We start from the raw sequence: 16621 nt of genomic DNA, 5'->3' as shown, positions 1-16621 counted from the left end.
TAAGTGCTGTAATAGCGTCTATTTCATAGACTCCTGCAGTTCTTCTCCTTTTGGTATTGTTTTGGTAATGGCTATTGCTTGCCATTTCCTCTATCAACTCATATGCTTCATCAATTCCTGTCTTTTCAAAGGATCCACCTGCAGCTGCATCTAAGGTAATTTTTATGTTAGGAGATAATGCATTATAGAAAGTTTGTACCTGTAACCACTTGGGCAAACTGTGATGTGGGCACTTTCTTAACAAGTCTTTGAATCTTTCCCAAGCTTCATACAAGCTCTCTTGATCATGATGAGCAAATGTCATTATCTCATTGCGCAACTTGGTGGTTTTTGAGGATGGAAAGAATTTAGCTAGGAATTTTTGAGCTAATTCATCCCATGTTGTGAAACTTCCAGCGGGACACGATTGTAACCAAGATCTCGCTTTATCCCTAAGAGTGAATGGGAAAAGTCTTAATTTGATTGCATCTTCAGAAACACCGTTTTGCTTGAATGTGTCACAAATTTCCAAAAAATTGGTGATGTGAGCATTAGGATCTTCACTAGGTAGACCCCCATATTGGATCGAGGTAGAGAGCATTTGGATAATTGCTGGTTTAATCTCGAAGTTGTTAGCTTCTACCCTGGGTCTAGTAATACTTGAGGTTGTCCCATTCAGATTAGGTGTTGTATAATCTCTCAAGGTACGGACCGGCTGTTGAAGTGGTGGTCCAACTATGTTTTCATTTATGTTTTCGTTTTCGTTGGCCATGTTTGCTTCTTGTTCGGGTTTTATTTCACGTGTTTTTCTTGCAGCGTTGTGGCGACGACAAGTTCGTTCAATTTCCGGATCAAAGACTAGAGGTTCAGTCCTCCTCGATCTTCTTTGCATAAAACACCTGGAATGATTCTTAGAAGAAAATTAAATAAAAATAAAAAAAAGTGTCTAAATTAACAATAGGGTAATTCGTATTGATATTGATATGCCAATCCCCGGCAACGGCGCCAAAAACTTGACAGCGTTTTTTCGCAAGTATACGAAATCGCAACAAGTAATATAGAGTAAGAGAGTATCGTATCCACAGGGATTGTTTATCAAGTACCAAAATTATGTTAACCTATTATTATTTAGACGACGATAAGAGAGATTCACTGTAAGGTAAATAGAATCTTAAAGTAAAAATAGAAGAGATCAAACATAAAATTTAAGTGAAAAGAAATCAGGGGATTAAGCTACTAGGGAATTTGATTTCACTTAATTCTATCCAGCTTATTCTATTAGTTCATTAATCAATTTTAATTGTTCAAGTAGGAGAACAACCCTAAAGTCACTAACAAGCTCTCCCGATTTATTGTTAGTTATTCTAATTCAGTTCAATTACCTATCTTTAATAGTGAAATTAAACATAAATCAGATTATTAGGTTTTATGGTTGTTTTGTGAGTTCACAACTTAATAATTTATTAACTTATGAAAACCTCCCTTGAGTCAAACCATATAGCTTCCGCATCAAGTTGTTATTCTCAAGTAAATTATTATCTTTTTCATATCAATAACCCTTCTCCCGAATGTAGTTATTGAAATACCTCAATCCAGGGGAAAATTTCTGCCTGGAAGCATTAAGCACAATAATAATTTATAACAAGAACAAAGAAAAACAAATCTAATATCATAAATTGGAATCGAATTAAGCTACATCAAATCCCTAGTATAAGAGTTTAGCTGGACATAGTAATTAAATTAAACTCAATCATGCTTGGCACATTCATCATATTTAAAGACAATAATAAAAGAAAGAAACAAGATGAAGAGTTTTAGAATAAAAACTGTATCACAACTATGTTGATGGCTTCCTTGAATCTTGGCACAATTGTTTGATGCTTGAAATCCTTGAGAGAGAGAACGAATTATGTAAAGAAATTGCCTAAAAACAACGAGAGATATCTTTTGCTATGAGAAGTTCCTTTCTTTATATAGAGTTCCTGAAGGCAAGTCTGATTCCTTTTAGGAAATAGAATCCTTATTTAATGCAAAATCCTTTATAGGAGATCATGACTGTTTAGACTTTTGATTTCTTCTTGATTAGGACTCCTTTTTCTCCTAGAATAGGTCCAGGTCTTGTTTAGTGTGTTTAGGAAACTCCCTGAAGTCGGCCCATGTGAGAAAAGGCTTGATTTGCATATTAAATTTACGCTGGTTCCGCCTGTGCAGCACGGGCGTGCTTCCTGGCACGGGCTGGGTGTGCTTTAGTCTGGAAGTCTGGCCAGTGAAGCACGGGGCGTGCTAGGCAGCACGGGCTAGCGAAGCATTGAGGCACGGGCGTGCCATTTAGCACGGCAAGGGCGTGCTTTTCTCTGGAAGTCTGCCTAGAGTTGTCACGGGCGTGCTATGCTTGACACGCCCTAGTCCCATTATAGCACGGTCGTGCCTTTTGGCACACCCTGGCCGTGCTTTCTTCTGTCTCTTCTTTGGTTTCCTTGGCTTCTAGCACGGTTGTGCTTTTTAACACGGCCTGGGCGTGCTAAAGGCTAAGTGCCTTGTATTATAAAGTTCTTTTCTGCGCCAAATTTCTGCAATTTTCTCTTAGATCAAGCGGATTAAAGATCAAGGAAGCTTTTGAATATAATTATACTAAAAGTGATTTAAAATCAAATTAAAGCAATAAAAACTTACTAGAATTCAAATAAAAACTATATTAAAACACTATAGAATTAACATCTATCATCTAACCTAGTAAGAGTTCACCAAATTGTTTTCGGCGTAGCTCAAAATCTGTAACATGTCTGTCACGTCCGACTCCAACCACCAAAAAAATTGTCTGCTTTGGATCACGTCAATTCCATCCCATACTAAATTGGCAAGATCCGCACAGTTTTGTCCCGTAGGTGAAATGGAAGGTGAAATAAAATGGGAAACTTCTACTAGGAGGTCACCCATCTTAGGATTTCCCTTAAGCAAACCATTTTAGATGCTATTGGGGAAAAATAATTTTGGAATATTGTTTTACTATTTGATGCTTTTATGAGTAGAACATTTAAAATTCATTTTAAAAATAAATTTTGATGACCTCTAATTAATATATTTCAATAATGTGTTTTTCACAAAAGCAACTAAGAAAGAAACACCTAAGTAGTCCAATCTTAAGCTAAGATTATGCAATTACTCAACTATGAATAGTGAACCTGAAGAGAATATTCAGCTGTTGCTGTTTAATATTCTCATATGGTATCTTGTTCCATTAATATGCCAAAAATTGGGTGTGAGATGAAGAGGAATATTTTCGCTCTTTTTTTCGATTTACAAAAATGCATCACAAAGGTGGATTTGACTTGCAAAACATGACATTAATGACATTAGTGCTAAATGGATCATGTCTTGAACATGTAAAATGCGAATCAAGGAAAATATATTTAGATAAAATTTTGGGTACCTTTCATACAGAATTTCTAAACATTGTAAGAACAGATCCATAACAGATTAATAAGCACCATTCAACCTTCTTCCCAATCTACATCATCCTCATCCTCTGATGAAGCTTCTGCTTCAACATTCAAGTCATTGATCCTGTAACTTTCAGTTGTATTGCCTGTAAAGTCACAAGCAAAACAGAGAAAACCACCATGATTATGTTAGAGACTACTTAACATAACCAACCAAAATTGTTTGTCATAAAATGTTTCAGGGGTCTAATATTTTATCTAAGCTCCTTTATAGGCGCATAGGGGCCTAACCTCTTTGTCCCTCCCTCCCACTCTCCCCTCCATAAATGCCAAATATATAACATGAGATTCACAGATAAATAGTAGAGAGAGAGAGAGAGAGAGAGAGAGAGAGAGAAGAGTATATGCAATTAGTTCAGCTTGCATAGACATATTATGGCTCTTATTTGTCTCCAATAGGATTGGAGAATATGGGATTATTGAGGCCTACCTCCAGCTTGGGGCTCTTCCCACTCAACATCATCTTCCCCTTCATCCTCCTCACGTTTGAACTTCATGCCCACTTGACGATTAGAAGGTGATCCAGAAATACCATTAGATATAGATGTCTGCGACGCCTGTTGCTTCTTACCAGCTTCTTCTAGTTCTTGTTGTTGTTTAAGCAGAGCTTCATAATAAGCTTTTACATACTCATTCTGTGAGAATTAATTAGCAAAAAGTAAGACTCAAAAGATGAGAAGAGAGTCACAAACCAAATAGCAGAAACTAAGATAGGGAAAAGAGAGAGAGAGAGAGATAGAAGAAGACAAAACAAGCAAAACTCTAATGTTGTCGTTCTCTGGACCTGTATACTTTGTTTATCATCAGCGTTATTGGACTTTTTGTCGTCTGAGAATCCTGATGCTGCTGTTGCAGAATTGACATCCATCTTAGACTCCTGCTTGACCTCTCCTCGTTGCTCTTTTGTGAGGTTCATTCCTTGTTTGATCATCCATGGTGGTAAAACTTTCAGACCTGTACTTGCCGTTTCAGGTTTGACATCCCCTTCCTTGTCATCAGCACCAGACAAGTTAACTTCAACCTGCCAATATCAGTAATAATCATGACTGGTCCAATCTGATTGCAGAATATGCCCACTATCTGAAACCAAGAAATCTTATTGAATGACGTATCATCATAACTTCTAAGTTTTAACTACAATTTTTCACTTTCCTGAAATTGAATCAAAAGAGCTGCTTGACAAACAATATAAAAAATAAAATAAAACCCCTTGGCATAGAGCATAAGCAATAAGCCCATTAGATCATCACCCTTTACACCATTGCTAATTAAGGTCTACAATGCCACTACAGGAATTGTCATCAAGATAGAATTGGCCACTACAAGTTAACATGCTTCATCTTCCAATATTCCTTAATATAAACTCACAATGACTCAAGTGGACACAAAATGAAGGTGTAATTCTAATAAGAGACCATGCATTTGCAGCAATTACCAGCTCAAAATTCAAAATCATAAAACTAATAAGAGACCTTACATTTACAGCAATGGGTAGGGGTGAGCATGGTTGATTCGTCCAATTTTTTGGGTTAAATGTTTAATCAAATCAAATTCATCAAAGGCTTTTTGGAGGATTTGGGATTCTTTCCTTTCTTTACTCTAGAATAGAAAGCATTACTCTCCTATCCCTAATCGTTTTAGACAGCAAGCTATTGTTTGAATCAAACAAACTTATCCGAATTACATATTTAACCGTATTTAACCGAATCAAATTGGCCAAATTAATTTTCATATTAACTGCACTGAAATAAGAGGAAACGGAAACCAAATTAATTGACCGATTTTGACTGAAATGTCTCATTAACTGATGTTAACCGAAGTTACCCTAATATTTTAACCAAACTAACCCTAATATTTGTTCTTTAATTCTAAACACTAAAACGATGCCAGTTTATTTTTCTACTAATTTGGTTATTATGGTTAGATTCAGTTTTAACCAAACCATAACCAATCACAGAACAACTGTAAAATTTTTTAACCGAGTCTAAACCGAACGTCGATTCACCGAACCAGTTGGCCAATTTAACCAAATTGGTTGAACCATTTTCTCGCCCCTAACATTGACCAAGGAAAAGGATCAAAACATTCACCAAGTGCCATTTGGTAACTGGTACCAACGCTATTTTTGTTTTTGGTTTTTGACCAACAATTAACAATTGTATATTTGAAATGACTGGATGAAACAAGTAAAAACCACATTTTTAGTTTTTAGTTGTAACACATTTCAATATTTTTGAAAACAAGACAAGTAACAAAAACAAATACCACTGGAACATAGAATTATTTTAAATTACAAAGACAATAAAAAATAGAAAGTATTCTAAAGAAGCCCCCAAGCTTCGAAGAATTAAGAATAGTTGACATGCCATTTCACAACTTCAGATGCATACATAAACCCCCCTGGTATGCGAATAAGAAAATAGTCTCATTTTGTGCACCAGTTTCAGCTTCATCATGGTTTCCTAATATTGACATAAATCTTAAATATAAGAATATGCATGGCCAGTACATATATAAATGCTTTTTACTAAGAATTTGGAATTTGTAAATTAGTGCCAATCTAACTAATTAGAGATGAAAGAGAAACCAGTAATAGATCCCTTGAAACATATTCAGAGAGAAACGGAAAAAGGAATTATGGTTATTATGTCTTTAACATTTATTTCGAGCAAATACCCCCCAAAAAAAAAAAGAAAATCAAGAAAATAAAAAGTTTTATATGACCACAAAACTCCTGCAGAAATGTAGAAAAACAGAGTTTGGTCCTTTACTCTTCAGCAAAATTTACTATACCATCAACATGAAAAATGCACCAAAATAAGAGTCAAATGTCCCATAAAGGACTCCTTTAAATTTAAATGGAATTTTTCTTATGGAATTGGTCAATCAGTTCATTCAAGTGAAAGTAAACAGTTGCATTGTCGGGACATCTATTCACAAAACATTGTCCACCTCATCTGACCAAAAAAAAGAACCGCAAAAACAACACATACTGCCAACAGTACCATTTTGTCAACGGGAATGACCAGAATGCTATGGGCCAATATATCGTCATCATCAAAAATGATTCCCGTTTTCCCAGCCAAATTAACACAAGAAAGAGTGGCACAGCATTGAGCTCTACTGAAGACACTTTAACACCTTTTCTTAAAATTCCAAATTCTGTAAAGGACATTAATCATCTTTCTAAAGAATCAATGCACATGGGACATGTTAAATATACTAGTGCCAAAAAAAAGATAATAATAATCATTTTCATTTTGTTGACCTAGGTTTAGGGTTCTAAAAAAAGAGTAGATGCACCAGTATTTTTAACTAAGTTATTTCCCAATCAGGGATTTAAATAATGGAAATGAAAATGGAAAAGTGGTTCAGATTCGACCTGAATCTGAAACAATCAGTCAGAATCAGGAGCAACTAATGTAACATAATTAAGACCATAAATGAGATTCTTTATATGAACAATAAAAAAAGATATTAATAACATTTGTGAAATACTACTTTTTATTTGTTAATATTAGTAAATTACATGAAAACTAAAAAATTGGCATGAGTTTACAATAGTCTTTACCATTTTGTGACCCTTATTTATTTATTTTGTAATTCATTACATGTTTGAAAGGAAAATAGTAAGAAATTTTAATCTTGGGACTAAATCATAAATTTTTTGAAATTTATTGTTGCTTCACTTTTAGGTCTTTTCCAGGTCCCTGCACAGGACCGAAATTTTTTTGTTTAAAAAAATAGTAATACAACTTAGTTAAACCAACTTAAATTATAAGTTTATTTAATCTGTAATGGCCTATAAAAAACATTAACTTTCTTATTTTAAGGACAATAACAAACTCTTGATGCTACTAAAGTATTTGGTGCAAAATAGAAAGCCCTTGTTAAGTATAAAAAAATAAAAAAAGCTCGTTGTTTATGTTTCAGTGCAAAATAACACACAAATTGTACTTATTGTCTGATCCGATTTTTTCACCATTGTTTCACAAGTGTTTGTTGAATCACTCATGTTGGATCCGATATAACGAATTGGCCCGTCAAAATGAAGTGTTGAGTGTTTTTGCAATTACAACAGCAGTATATGCACTTCAACCCACCCCTCAAACTTCTAACATCTGTGTGTGTGTGCGTGTGTGTGTGTGTGTGTGTGTGAGAGAGAGAGAGAGAGAGAGAGAGAGAGGGAGAGAATAGATAGCCAAGAAAAAATCATTACCTTTGTCTCTCCAAGAAACGGCATTGGTGTTCCACCATACCCCAGCCCTTGGGATTTGGAGGGATCATTGGAGCTAGAATCACCATTTCCTAAACGCCCAGCAATACTTGCTCGAGCTTCCCATGCTTGAAGGCTTCCAAATTCAGGAACATGCAAATCCTTCACTCTGTTAAGTTGCTCCATTAATGGCTTAAGTTGTTCCTGTAACCAATTTATGTACGTATATAAAAAGTACCAAGTTTCACGCTTGGTATGTCAAAAATCCCCTTCCAACTGTACATAATTACAACTTTGTAGTTTCCTGTTATTAGGTTCATATATTTTCTTTATTTTTTCCCATATCTATGCCCATTAAAGAAGCAGCTCGGGTTTTACCATTGGCATGTCTATCATACCTGTCTAAAAACTAGTTAATTAATTAAATTTAGGCTCTCTCTTTTTTATTTCCTATACCTAAATCATAGTTGTCAAATCAAGAATCAAAATCTTATTTTTAGAATCAAATCATAAGATTTAGAATAACTTTTCAAAATTAATTAAAAATTATACTTGTAAATTTATGGATATATTTCTCATTAATTTTATCAATACGCTACTAAAAATTTAATTGCAAATAATTTATTTATATAAATTTCACTTCCCAATCATGTACTAAATGCAAAATGAAAAAGAGCATAATGATTTGTGCAGTTGACAAGTTCAAAATATCAAACTACTATGTCAAAAATTTTAAAACAAAAATAAATTAAAGCTATCAAGCCATTAAATATCCCATCCTAATCCATATTTATTCATTATTGTTTCGAAATTCAAGCTGTTCATCATTTTCATCTTCTAATATAACTATATCATCTTGTCCTTCTTCCTCTAGATTGACTTTTCCACTTGAATTGTTGGATAGGAGAATCATTGGACATGAGAATCCACCCAAATCGTAAGATTCAAATCGTTAAGCATGAAAATTGAATAGAATCGTAAGATTCTAATAACACTGACCTAAATATGATTCCGTGAAGAGTGACACCATCCATGATTAAATATTGCATCTTATATAATTACGTTATTTTGTACCTAAAACCCATCCTTTTGTCATTATTCCTGAAACCGTGACAAGAGGATGGGCCAAATCTTCACATGGCCTAGTAGTCTGGATAAAAAACATAGCCATATTATTAATAATATACAGTTTAATTTTTGGGATATCATTTTTCCAGATTACTGACCTATTAAGCACTATATCAGTTGAAAATTTCATCTGAAACAATTATAGGATATTAATTTAAAACTATTACTGATGAAATGGAAAAAATTACTTCATTAAATTAGATTTATTTTATGATAATACCCTTATGACTAGTGAGAGTAATGGAGCCATAAAAATTTTCAAATGAGCGATGAAAGATATCAAATCAAAGAAATAAATGCAATTTTGAATCTAAACTTAACCAAAAACAAAAACCTTATAAAATAATAAAATGTAAAATTTCATGTAATAATATGTAATTATATTTATTGTGAATAGAAAATAAAAAATTGAACATATAATAAATAAAATTCAAATAATAAATGCAGTTCCATAGATTCTTTTCACTTAGTTGAAATATATATATATTTTTAAAAAGAGTTTTATGACTCAACTTAGTGCCTACATTTAGTCTTGATAACTTCCATTGAATTAATATCCAAATAGTCATGCTATACAACAATTTTAGTTTTAAAGTTTGAAAATAATAATAATGTGAAGGGAAGTATTATGCACTGCAAAAAAAGTGTGTATGTTTTGCTTTTCCTTGCCTAAATATGATTGTCAAAATGAATTATTTAAAAATGACAGCTAGAGTTTAAGGGCATGAGACATATGCTCTAGATGTACAGAAGTTTCAATAGTTATGCAACTTTTGGATTAAAACAAAATTATTCTATTCATTATTATGAACATTTCTAGTAAAATAGTGTCTAAGTGCAATAAGGTGACCACCACTTTCAGAAATACTTCCCTAATTCACAATAAATTGCAATATTTTTCAAATCAAAATGTTTTAATTTGTTTCTTTTGAGTGTTGCACATAATTAAGAGGTATATCATGCGTTCTATGAACATAATTTTTATTCTTTGTGGTGCTTGATTTTGTTTGAATTAAATGTTCGATTCACCAACCCAAGCTAGAATTTTAGTTTGACACTAGAAAATGAAAACCATCAAAATAAGGATAAACAGAAGTCTGATTACGAACAACATTAAGATTTCATGCCAGCAGTTATGAAGAGAAAATAAAAAGGACATTCCCTAACTTCTAGCAAACACAAGACCCTAAGCACTATAACGTCACGAAATTTGATTCTAGGAAAGCCTTCAAGAAATAATTATTATGTATATTTCTCTATTTCTGAAGGAACTAAGGAAAGTAAAACTATGAAAACAATATGCAAGCAGGCACTGGTTACTGACTTTCAACTTAATTATATCTAACTTATATTCCTAAATTTCCTAATATAGACAAGAACTACTAGCTAAGCTACATAATGTCATACATAACATCAATTCAAAGGATGGTGTGGCTTCAGAGTTTTAATATGGGCAAATGATCCTAGAGCTTTGAGGGGGATCTCTTTCTTTCACTATCATGCAACTTGGTTGAGAGGTGTTACTCATTTAGTTTGTCTTCATGTTATTGTTTGTTTTGTTTTTAATGAGGATTCTCTGTCTGACAACCTTGTATTCTCCTCCACTGTTTCTCAACAAAATTTCTTCTCTTATTTAAAGATAATAAATAAAAATTCCCCAGCAAATTTAATGAATAATTAGCATTTGAGAGCTAGAAAGGGGGGAAAACAATTTGCTAAAATCCTAACCTTAAAAGAATAATAATCATTGTAGCCATAATGAATAACAAACCTCCATTTTTTGAAGCATGTCCTTCAATTTTTCACGCCGACGCCTCCTTGCGTTGTCATCTCCATCTCCTCCTTCTTGAGCAGCTAACTTGTCACTCTCTGCCACTAGCTCCCCATTGCAGTTCTCACAGTGAAAGTATTCATCTTCTAGAGATATTAATCTTAGTGCATCCAAGGCATTGTACCTAATTGCATCAATTATAATGTGAACTTTTAGGAATATAAAGCTCATCACGATACATTCACAGAATAATCCTGCACACCCTCCCCCTCGTCCCACAAAAAAAGAAAAGGAGTAATCTTAGCAATGCAAAAGTGAAAGACTGATTGATACCGTCTGCCACAGTTGGGGCATATATACTCTTGAACAGTATTCTTGTTTTCTAGTTCATCCTTCAGCTTCTTCCTCATGCGATGCAGTCTGTACCTAACAACATCATATATCTGGAATTCAAATTAATTTAGGCCACTTTCTCAAATGCAGAAGCCAGCTAAACATTGGAAAATTAATACAAAGTTAAAAAAAAAATCAAAATGAAGGGTTCATGAAGTAACAAAACCTGGGCATAATCCAGACAACAGTAAGAGTGCGTATGTAGCTTTATCTTTTCATCCCCTTCTTTCACAATCTGACCATCAGCAGTGGCAGCTACGGCAGCACTATGCATCTTTGCTGCCTTAGCTGTCTGCAACATGTCAAAGAGCAATGCTAACATATGGAAGAAATAACTAATAAAGGAAGGGGCAAATTACAATTTCATCCCCAAGGTTTGGCTTAATCAACAAGTCGGTCAAAATTTATTATTTTGATAGTCAAATGGAATATTATATTGTAAAATACCAAACTACCCTTGAACTTTAATCCTACAAGAGAGAGTCTTCAACGACAACTCCTATATCAGCTCCAACTTAATAAACAACAAAAAGAAAAAAAAAAAAAAAGAACAATTAACTTCCCCAAAATTCACAAACAAAGCAAAAAAATGACTCCCCCCCAACATCTCTCTAGGACACAAACAAAGAAAAGAAAAAGATTTCCTTTTTTTTTTCTCTTCCTTTTTGCTTTTTGAAGAGAAACTATAGAATCAACTGTCAAGGAAATTGGAAACTTTAAGGATGGTCTCAAGCTCTCAAAGCAGTATCTTTGGCAAGGATTTAAATGATAATTGAACTCATCTCCTGGCGCTCAAAAAACTCTTCTAGGACAAAGGGACAAATGCAGCAAAAATTAGGAAAATACTACAGTAGGCAAGCCTCTCATACAAGGAAAAATTATGCCTAGCAGTAGTATTTCTTATTTTTCTGTAAATCACCAGTAAGTGTGACCAAATAAGATTGAGAATCCACAAAACAATTGAATGAAAGAAAAAAAAACTGTTATTTCTTCTTAAGAAGGGAGTTACTCAAAAGAGTAAATAGTAATTTGTAGATAAATAGTGGTACAAATTAAGAAAAAAATAAAAAATAAAGAAACCCATAACTATAAATGGGTAGAACCTTGCAACTACGGAGCAGGGTTTATAGATTACGTCGTTGACCAATTGGTCATATGCAAAGTTCTCATAGTTTCTAAAACATCTTTAATATAAAAATGTTATATTATAGATTTCTGAAACATCTTTCATCAAATAATGCAAAGAGAGCCTAAAAGTAGTAGGCAAGAAATCAGTTATAACAACTGAAAGGCATGAAAGAAACTCAATTCATAAAATGAGTAAATTAACAGAACTCAAACCTCTTTCCTATGATCCCGTGTGACTAGTTTTTCTTCCTCAAAAAACCTCAGCATCCGGCGGAGTTGCTTAGAGTGCAATTTCAAATCCTTTGCCAAATCTTCTTCCCTAACCCATTGTCGTCTGCAATATGACATGTCAAAATTACAACTAATGAATACAAACTAAGGAGCAGAGACACAGAAATATCATTTTAATGAATCATACATATATACAGCAGGCAAAACAATAATTTTAAACAAATCACATAACCAAATTCTCTATTTCAAAGTTATCAGGAATCGAACATTCATCTTATCTAGTGCCAACATAACATAGCCACCTCAATTTTAGTCAAGCAAGCAATTCCAAATTGTAATCACTAGTTTACGAGGGCAATTCCTTGACAAATTAAGAATCCAATTCCAAATTGACTCACAATCCAAACATAATTCCATAACCTATTAAATCTGGATATTTACTTCAATACTTCTACCTATAAAAGGAGACAAAACGTATTGCAAAATCAAATAAAATTAAACATACAAGTTCTACCTTGTGAGAGCATCAAGTACCACCACAGCAATGCCTCTATTATCGCTCCTCCCCGTTTTGGACTGATTATCCCCTTTCGTCGTTATGTCATCATAAAACGCTCGAGCCGCAAGCTTCACAAGCCTGATTTGTATTTTTTTTTTTTTTTTCAATTGTTATTGAAAAGACGAGTAACAAAACAGATTCAGATTTAGAGAAATTTCAGACAATAGAGGTTTACAAAAGCTATTATTTTTACCGATTGAAAGGTTCGATGCTCATGTTCTTGGCGTCGATATGCCAGCGATTTACAGGTGAAAGATTTAGGATTTTCAATCGATAGCCTATCTGAACCGATAAGAGGAATAGAGACAGAGAAATATATGTTGACCCTCCGCTTGGTTTAATGCCAATGAAGGAGGTAAGAAGGCAAAAAGCTAACTGTGTTCTGTTATTAATTGAAGAAATTATGCATATATGAATCTTCGAGGGCCTGGTGATCTTCTCAACTCCGTTTCGTTGTGCATTTCAGGCGACTTTTATGATTACAACACTAATCCCCGCCAAACCCTAACCTGCAGCACAGTAGAGATGATTCTCCATGCTTGCATTGCAAGTGAAATTGAATAGATGCAGACAGAACAGTAAACGAGCCAAATTGAGACTGAGATGTGAATGGCCGCCCAGTAGATGAAATGAAAATAAAGAAATGATTTATTAAAAAAAATAGTCGTAAAAAATTTTATAGAAAAAAAAAATTAATGTATAATTGTGTTTGAAAACCAATGTATAATTATGCGCAAACAATACTCAAAAAAAAAAAAAAAAAATCACATACCAGTGGGGATGAGTATTCGGTCGATTCGGTTGGTTTTAGTGATCAAACCAAATTTGAAGTTAAATGAATCAATTTGAATTGACTAGTATTTTGAATGGACTAAACTGACCTGATTAAAATCGAAATTAAATAAGCAGAAATCGAAATGAATTGAATTTAAATTAGAACCAATTTCAACTGAACTATAATATCCAAAATAATCGAACAAATAGACTAAACCAAACCAATTGAAAAAATAAAAATAAAACAAATAACAATTGGTGTAAGTGAAGCTAGTCCACTTTGACAAATCTAAATGATAACATAAAATGCAATCAATCAAAACAAAATAGTACAGCTAAAGAAACAAATATCCAAATCCAAAAAAAAATTTAACATATCTACAAACATCTAAATACAAGTAAATAAACATAGTGACTGTGAATACTCAAATTTTGAGGCTCAAAAAGCCTGTTGGTTGACTTTGCTACAGTAAATTTGACTGTGCTACAATGAATTTGCTACAGCAAATTTAATTGTGCTACAGTGCATTTGCTACAGTAAATTTGACTTTTCTACAGTAACTTTGACTCACAAGGCTCAAAGAGCCAATTTTCCCGGACTGCAAACAGTCCGGCCGGACCGGAGGCCATTTCGGAAGTTCACCGGAAATATGTCAATATGGTACTTGAAACGTCCGGAATTTTACGAGGATCGCGGAACAGGTCTCGGAATATTTTTCGGGAGTCCGGAACTCCCAAAAAGGCTCCCGAAGCGAGGCACGGTGGCCACACCGGCCACGACGGCGCCAGCCCACGCCAAGCGCGGGCGGGGCCTGGCGCCCAGCGCGGGCGAGGCCTCTCGCCCCGCGCGCGGGCGAGGCCTCTCGCCCTGCGCGGGCGAGGCCTGTCGCCCCACCGACAGGGCGGTAGGTACCGCCGAGCCTGGCGGCAGCTACCGCCCAGATTTTTGAGCGGTGGCTACCGCCATGCCAGGCGGCAGCTACCGCCCGGGACCCGAAAATGGCCTATAAATAGGCCATTTTCAGGCTGTTTTTGGCACACCTTGTCCGTTTTGACGGACGAATCCTTCTCCCTCTCACGCTCCTTGCGTTTTCTTTACCGCTTTTTGCATTTAATTTAATTTTTTATTGCATTTTTATTGTGATATTTGGACATTAAAATTAAACAAATTAAAATTAATTAATATTTCCTAAGCGAGGAGCTTAATCGGGAGTTAAGAAGCGGTCGTCGATTAAATCAGGTATGTAAACAAAACTCTGCCTATTTAATGTTAGCACTTCATGCATATTTCTCTTCTACTCTTAATAATTCTACAATTGCATAAATGCATCCACGTCATTATTTTTTGGTAAATAAACTGCTTTAATAAAAACAAACATGATTAAGCTTAACGCCCGATTAATTAATAATTGTGGTAGTTAAGCTTAAATCCGACAATATTGGCTAAAGAGCCTAGTTAATTAATAACTACGGTTCAATCGCCTTATTTCGAATAAATCTGGCTTAAGTCCAATTAATCAATAATTGTGACTAAAAGCTTTAATCAATCATGTTTAAACAGTAAATTGTGATTAAGCTTGAACGCCCGATTAATCGATAATCGTGGCACAAAAGCCTAAATCGCACATTTTGGCAAACTAATTGCCTAAAACAACACATTTTCGGCTCAAAGCCATAAAATCGACATTTTTGGCAAAATGCCTTAAAATGAACCAATTTTCGGCCAAAGGCCTAAAATCAACCATTTTAGCGACAAATGCCTAAAATCAAATCAATCAACTCTTTGGCAAAATGCCTAAACAAAATGCACAAAGCATACACACAATCATGCACAAAGCATGCACACAATCATGCACAAAGCATACACAAAAATCATGCACAAAGCATACACAAAAATCATGCACAAAGCATACATAAAATCATGCACAAAGCATATACAAAAATCATGCACAAAGCATACACAAAAATCATGCACGAAGCATACACACAATCATGCACAAAGCATACACAAAAATCATGCACGAAGCATACACACATGCATTAAGCATACCACATTCAAAGCCCTTCAAAGAAGGCCTATCGAACTACGTTGACTTTGATCTTCCATTCAAACGGAAGTACGTAGGCACGTTCGGGATCTAACCCCGGGCGGCAAGTCAAAATCACTCAAACATTTCATTAATCCATCATTTACCTTGCAAAGCATTCATTCATCGGTTAGTTTATCAGCATGACATAGTCTCGGGATCCATCTCGGGTTTGCATACCATGCCTTACACATTGGGATAATTAATCTAGTAACTAGGTTAATTAAAATTGAAGTCATTCAGGGTTTTTTCCTAGTTTACCCTAAAATAATTAAACAAGGTGGCGACTCACACACTCACGTGCATTTCTTTCTTTTGTCATATGCATTCACTATGCTATGATATTTGGGGAAAGGGGTTCACAGTGACATGTTTCACAAACGTAAATGATAAAAGAAAATGCAATCAATCAAAATAAAAATGTTAAATACTCTATTTAACATTTTTATTTAAAATACTCTATTTTAATATCTCAACAGAAAATGTTTATAATCAAGTATTTGAACCTATTAACAATATTCAACCAAGTGTCGCCTATTTACGTGACATGTCAGAATTACAATTAAGATATGTGGTACTATGCCACATTGGAAAGATTGTTGACATGTAAAAAAAAATATTGATATGTCAATCAGTGACGTGTCAATCTTAGCGGATATAAACATGAAATTTATCAATATAGCCTTTTCATTTTGATTCCTCTCTTATAAGTTGTCTTCTTTTTCTATTAGGTTTAATGTTCTTTGAAATTGAAAGAGAGAAATCAAGAAACAAAAGTTGTTTTCGTTGGAGATGGAGACTGGAGTTTACAGATGTGGGAAACCATGTATTATCCGAAGTTCATGGACTGATTTG

The 16621-nt window shown here is 34.3% G+C and overlaps 1 protein-coding gene and 1 non-coding gene across 2 annotated transcripts; one reads left to right on the top strand and one right to left on the bottom strand.

Annotated features, from left to right (window-relative positions):
* The first annotated feature begins 216 nt into the window (after positions 1-216).
* On the top strand, positions 217-322 carry LOC149496998 (small nucleolar RNA R71). The gene has a single exon (XR_016320709.1). It is a non-coding gene; the product is annotated as a small nucleolar RNA R71 (small nucleolar RNA).
* Positions 323-3368: 3046 nt separating this feature from the next.
* Positions 3369-13546, bottom strand: LOC105641498 (uncharacterized). Its single transcript, XM_012226101.4, has 10 exons — positions 13099-13546; positions 12861-12983; positions 12329-12449; positions 11154-11279; positions 10928-11037; positions 10595-10778; positions 7699-7899; positions 4264-4500; positions 3910-4114; positions 3369-3565 (listed from the first exon to the last, which is right to left on the bottom strand). Exons 1-10 carry the CDS (start codon positions 13119-13121, stop codon positions 3471-3473), a joined length of 1425 nt encoding a protein of 474 aa, XP_012081491.1. The 5' UTR covers positions 13122-13546; the 3' UTR covers positions 3369-3470.
* Positions 13547-16621: the final 3075 nt, after the last annotated feature.

This window comes from Jatropha curcas, chromosome 4 (assembly GCF_041381405.1).
Source record: "Jatropha curcas cultivar XTBG-Jc1 chromosome 4, XTBG_Jcur_1.0, whole genome shotgun sequence".
NCBI lineage: Eukaryota > Viridiplantae > Streptophyta > Magnoliopsida > Malpighiales > Euphorbiaceae > Jatropha > Jatropha curcas.
The sequence above is the reverse complement of the archived record's forward strand: the minus strand, read 5'-3'. Positions and strand labels throughout refer to the sequence as shown.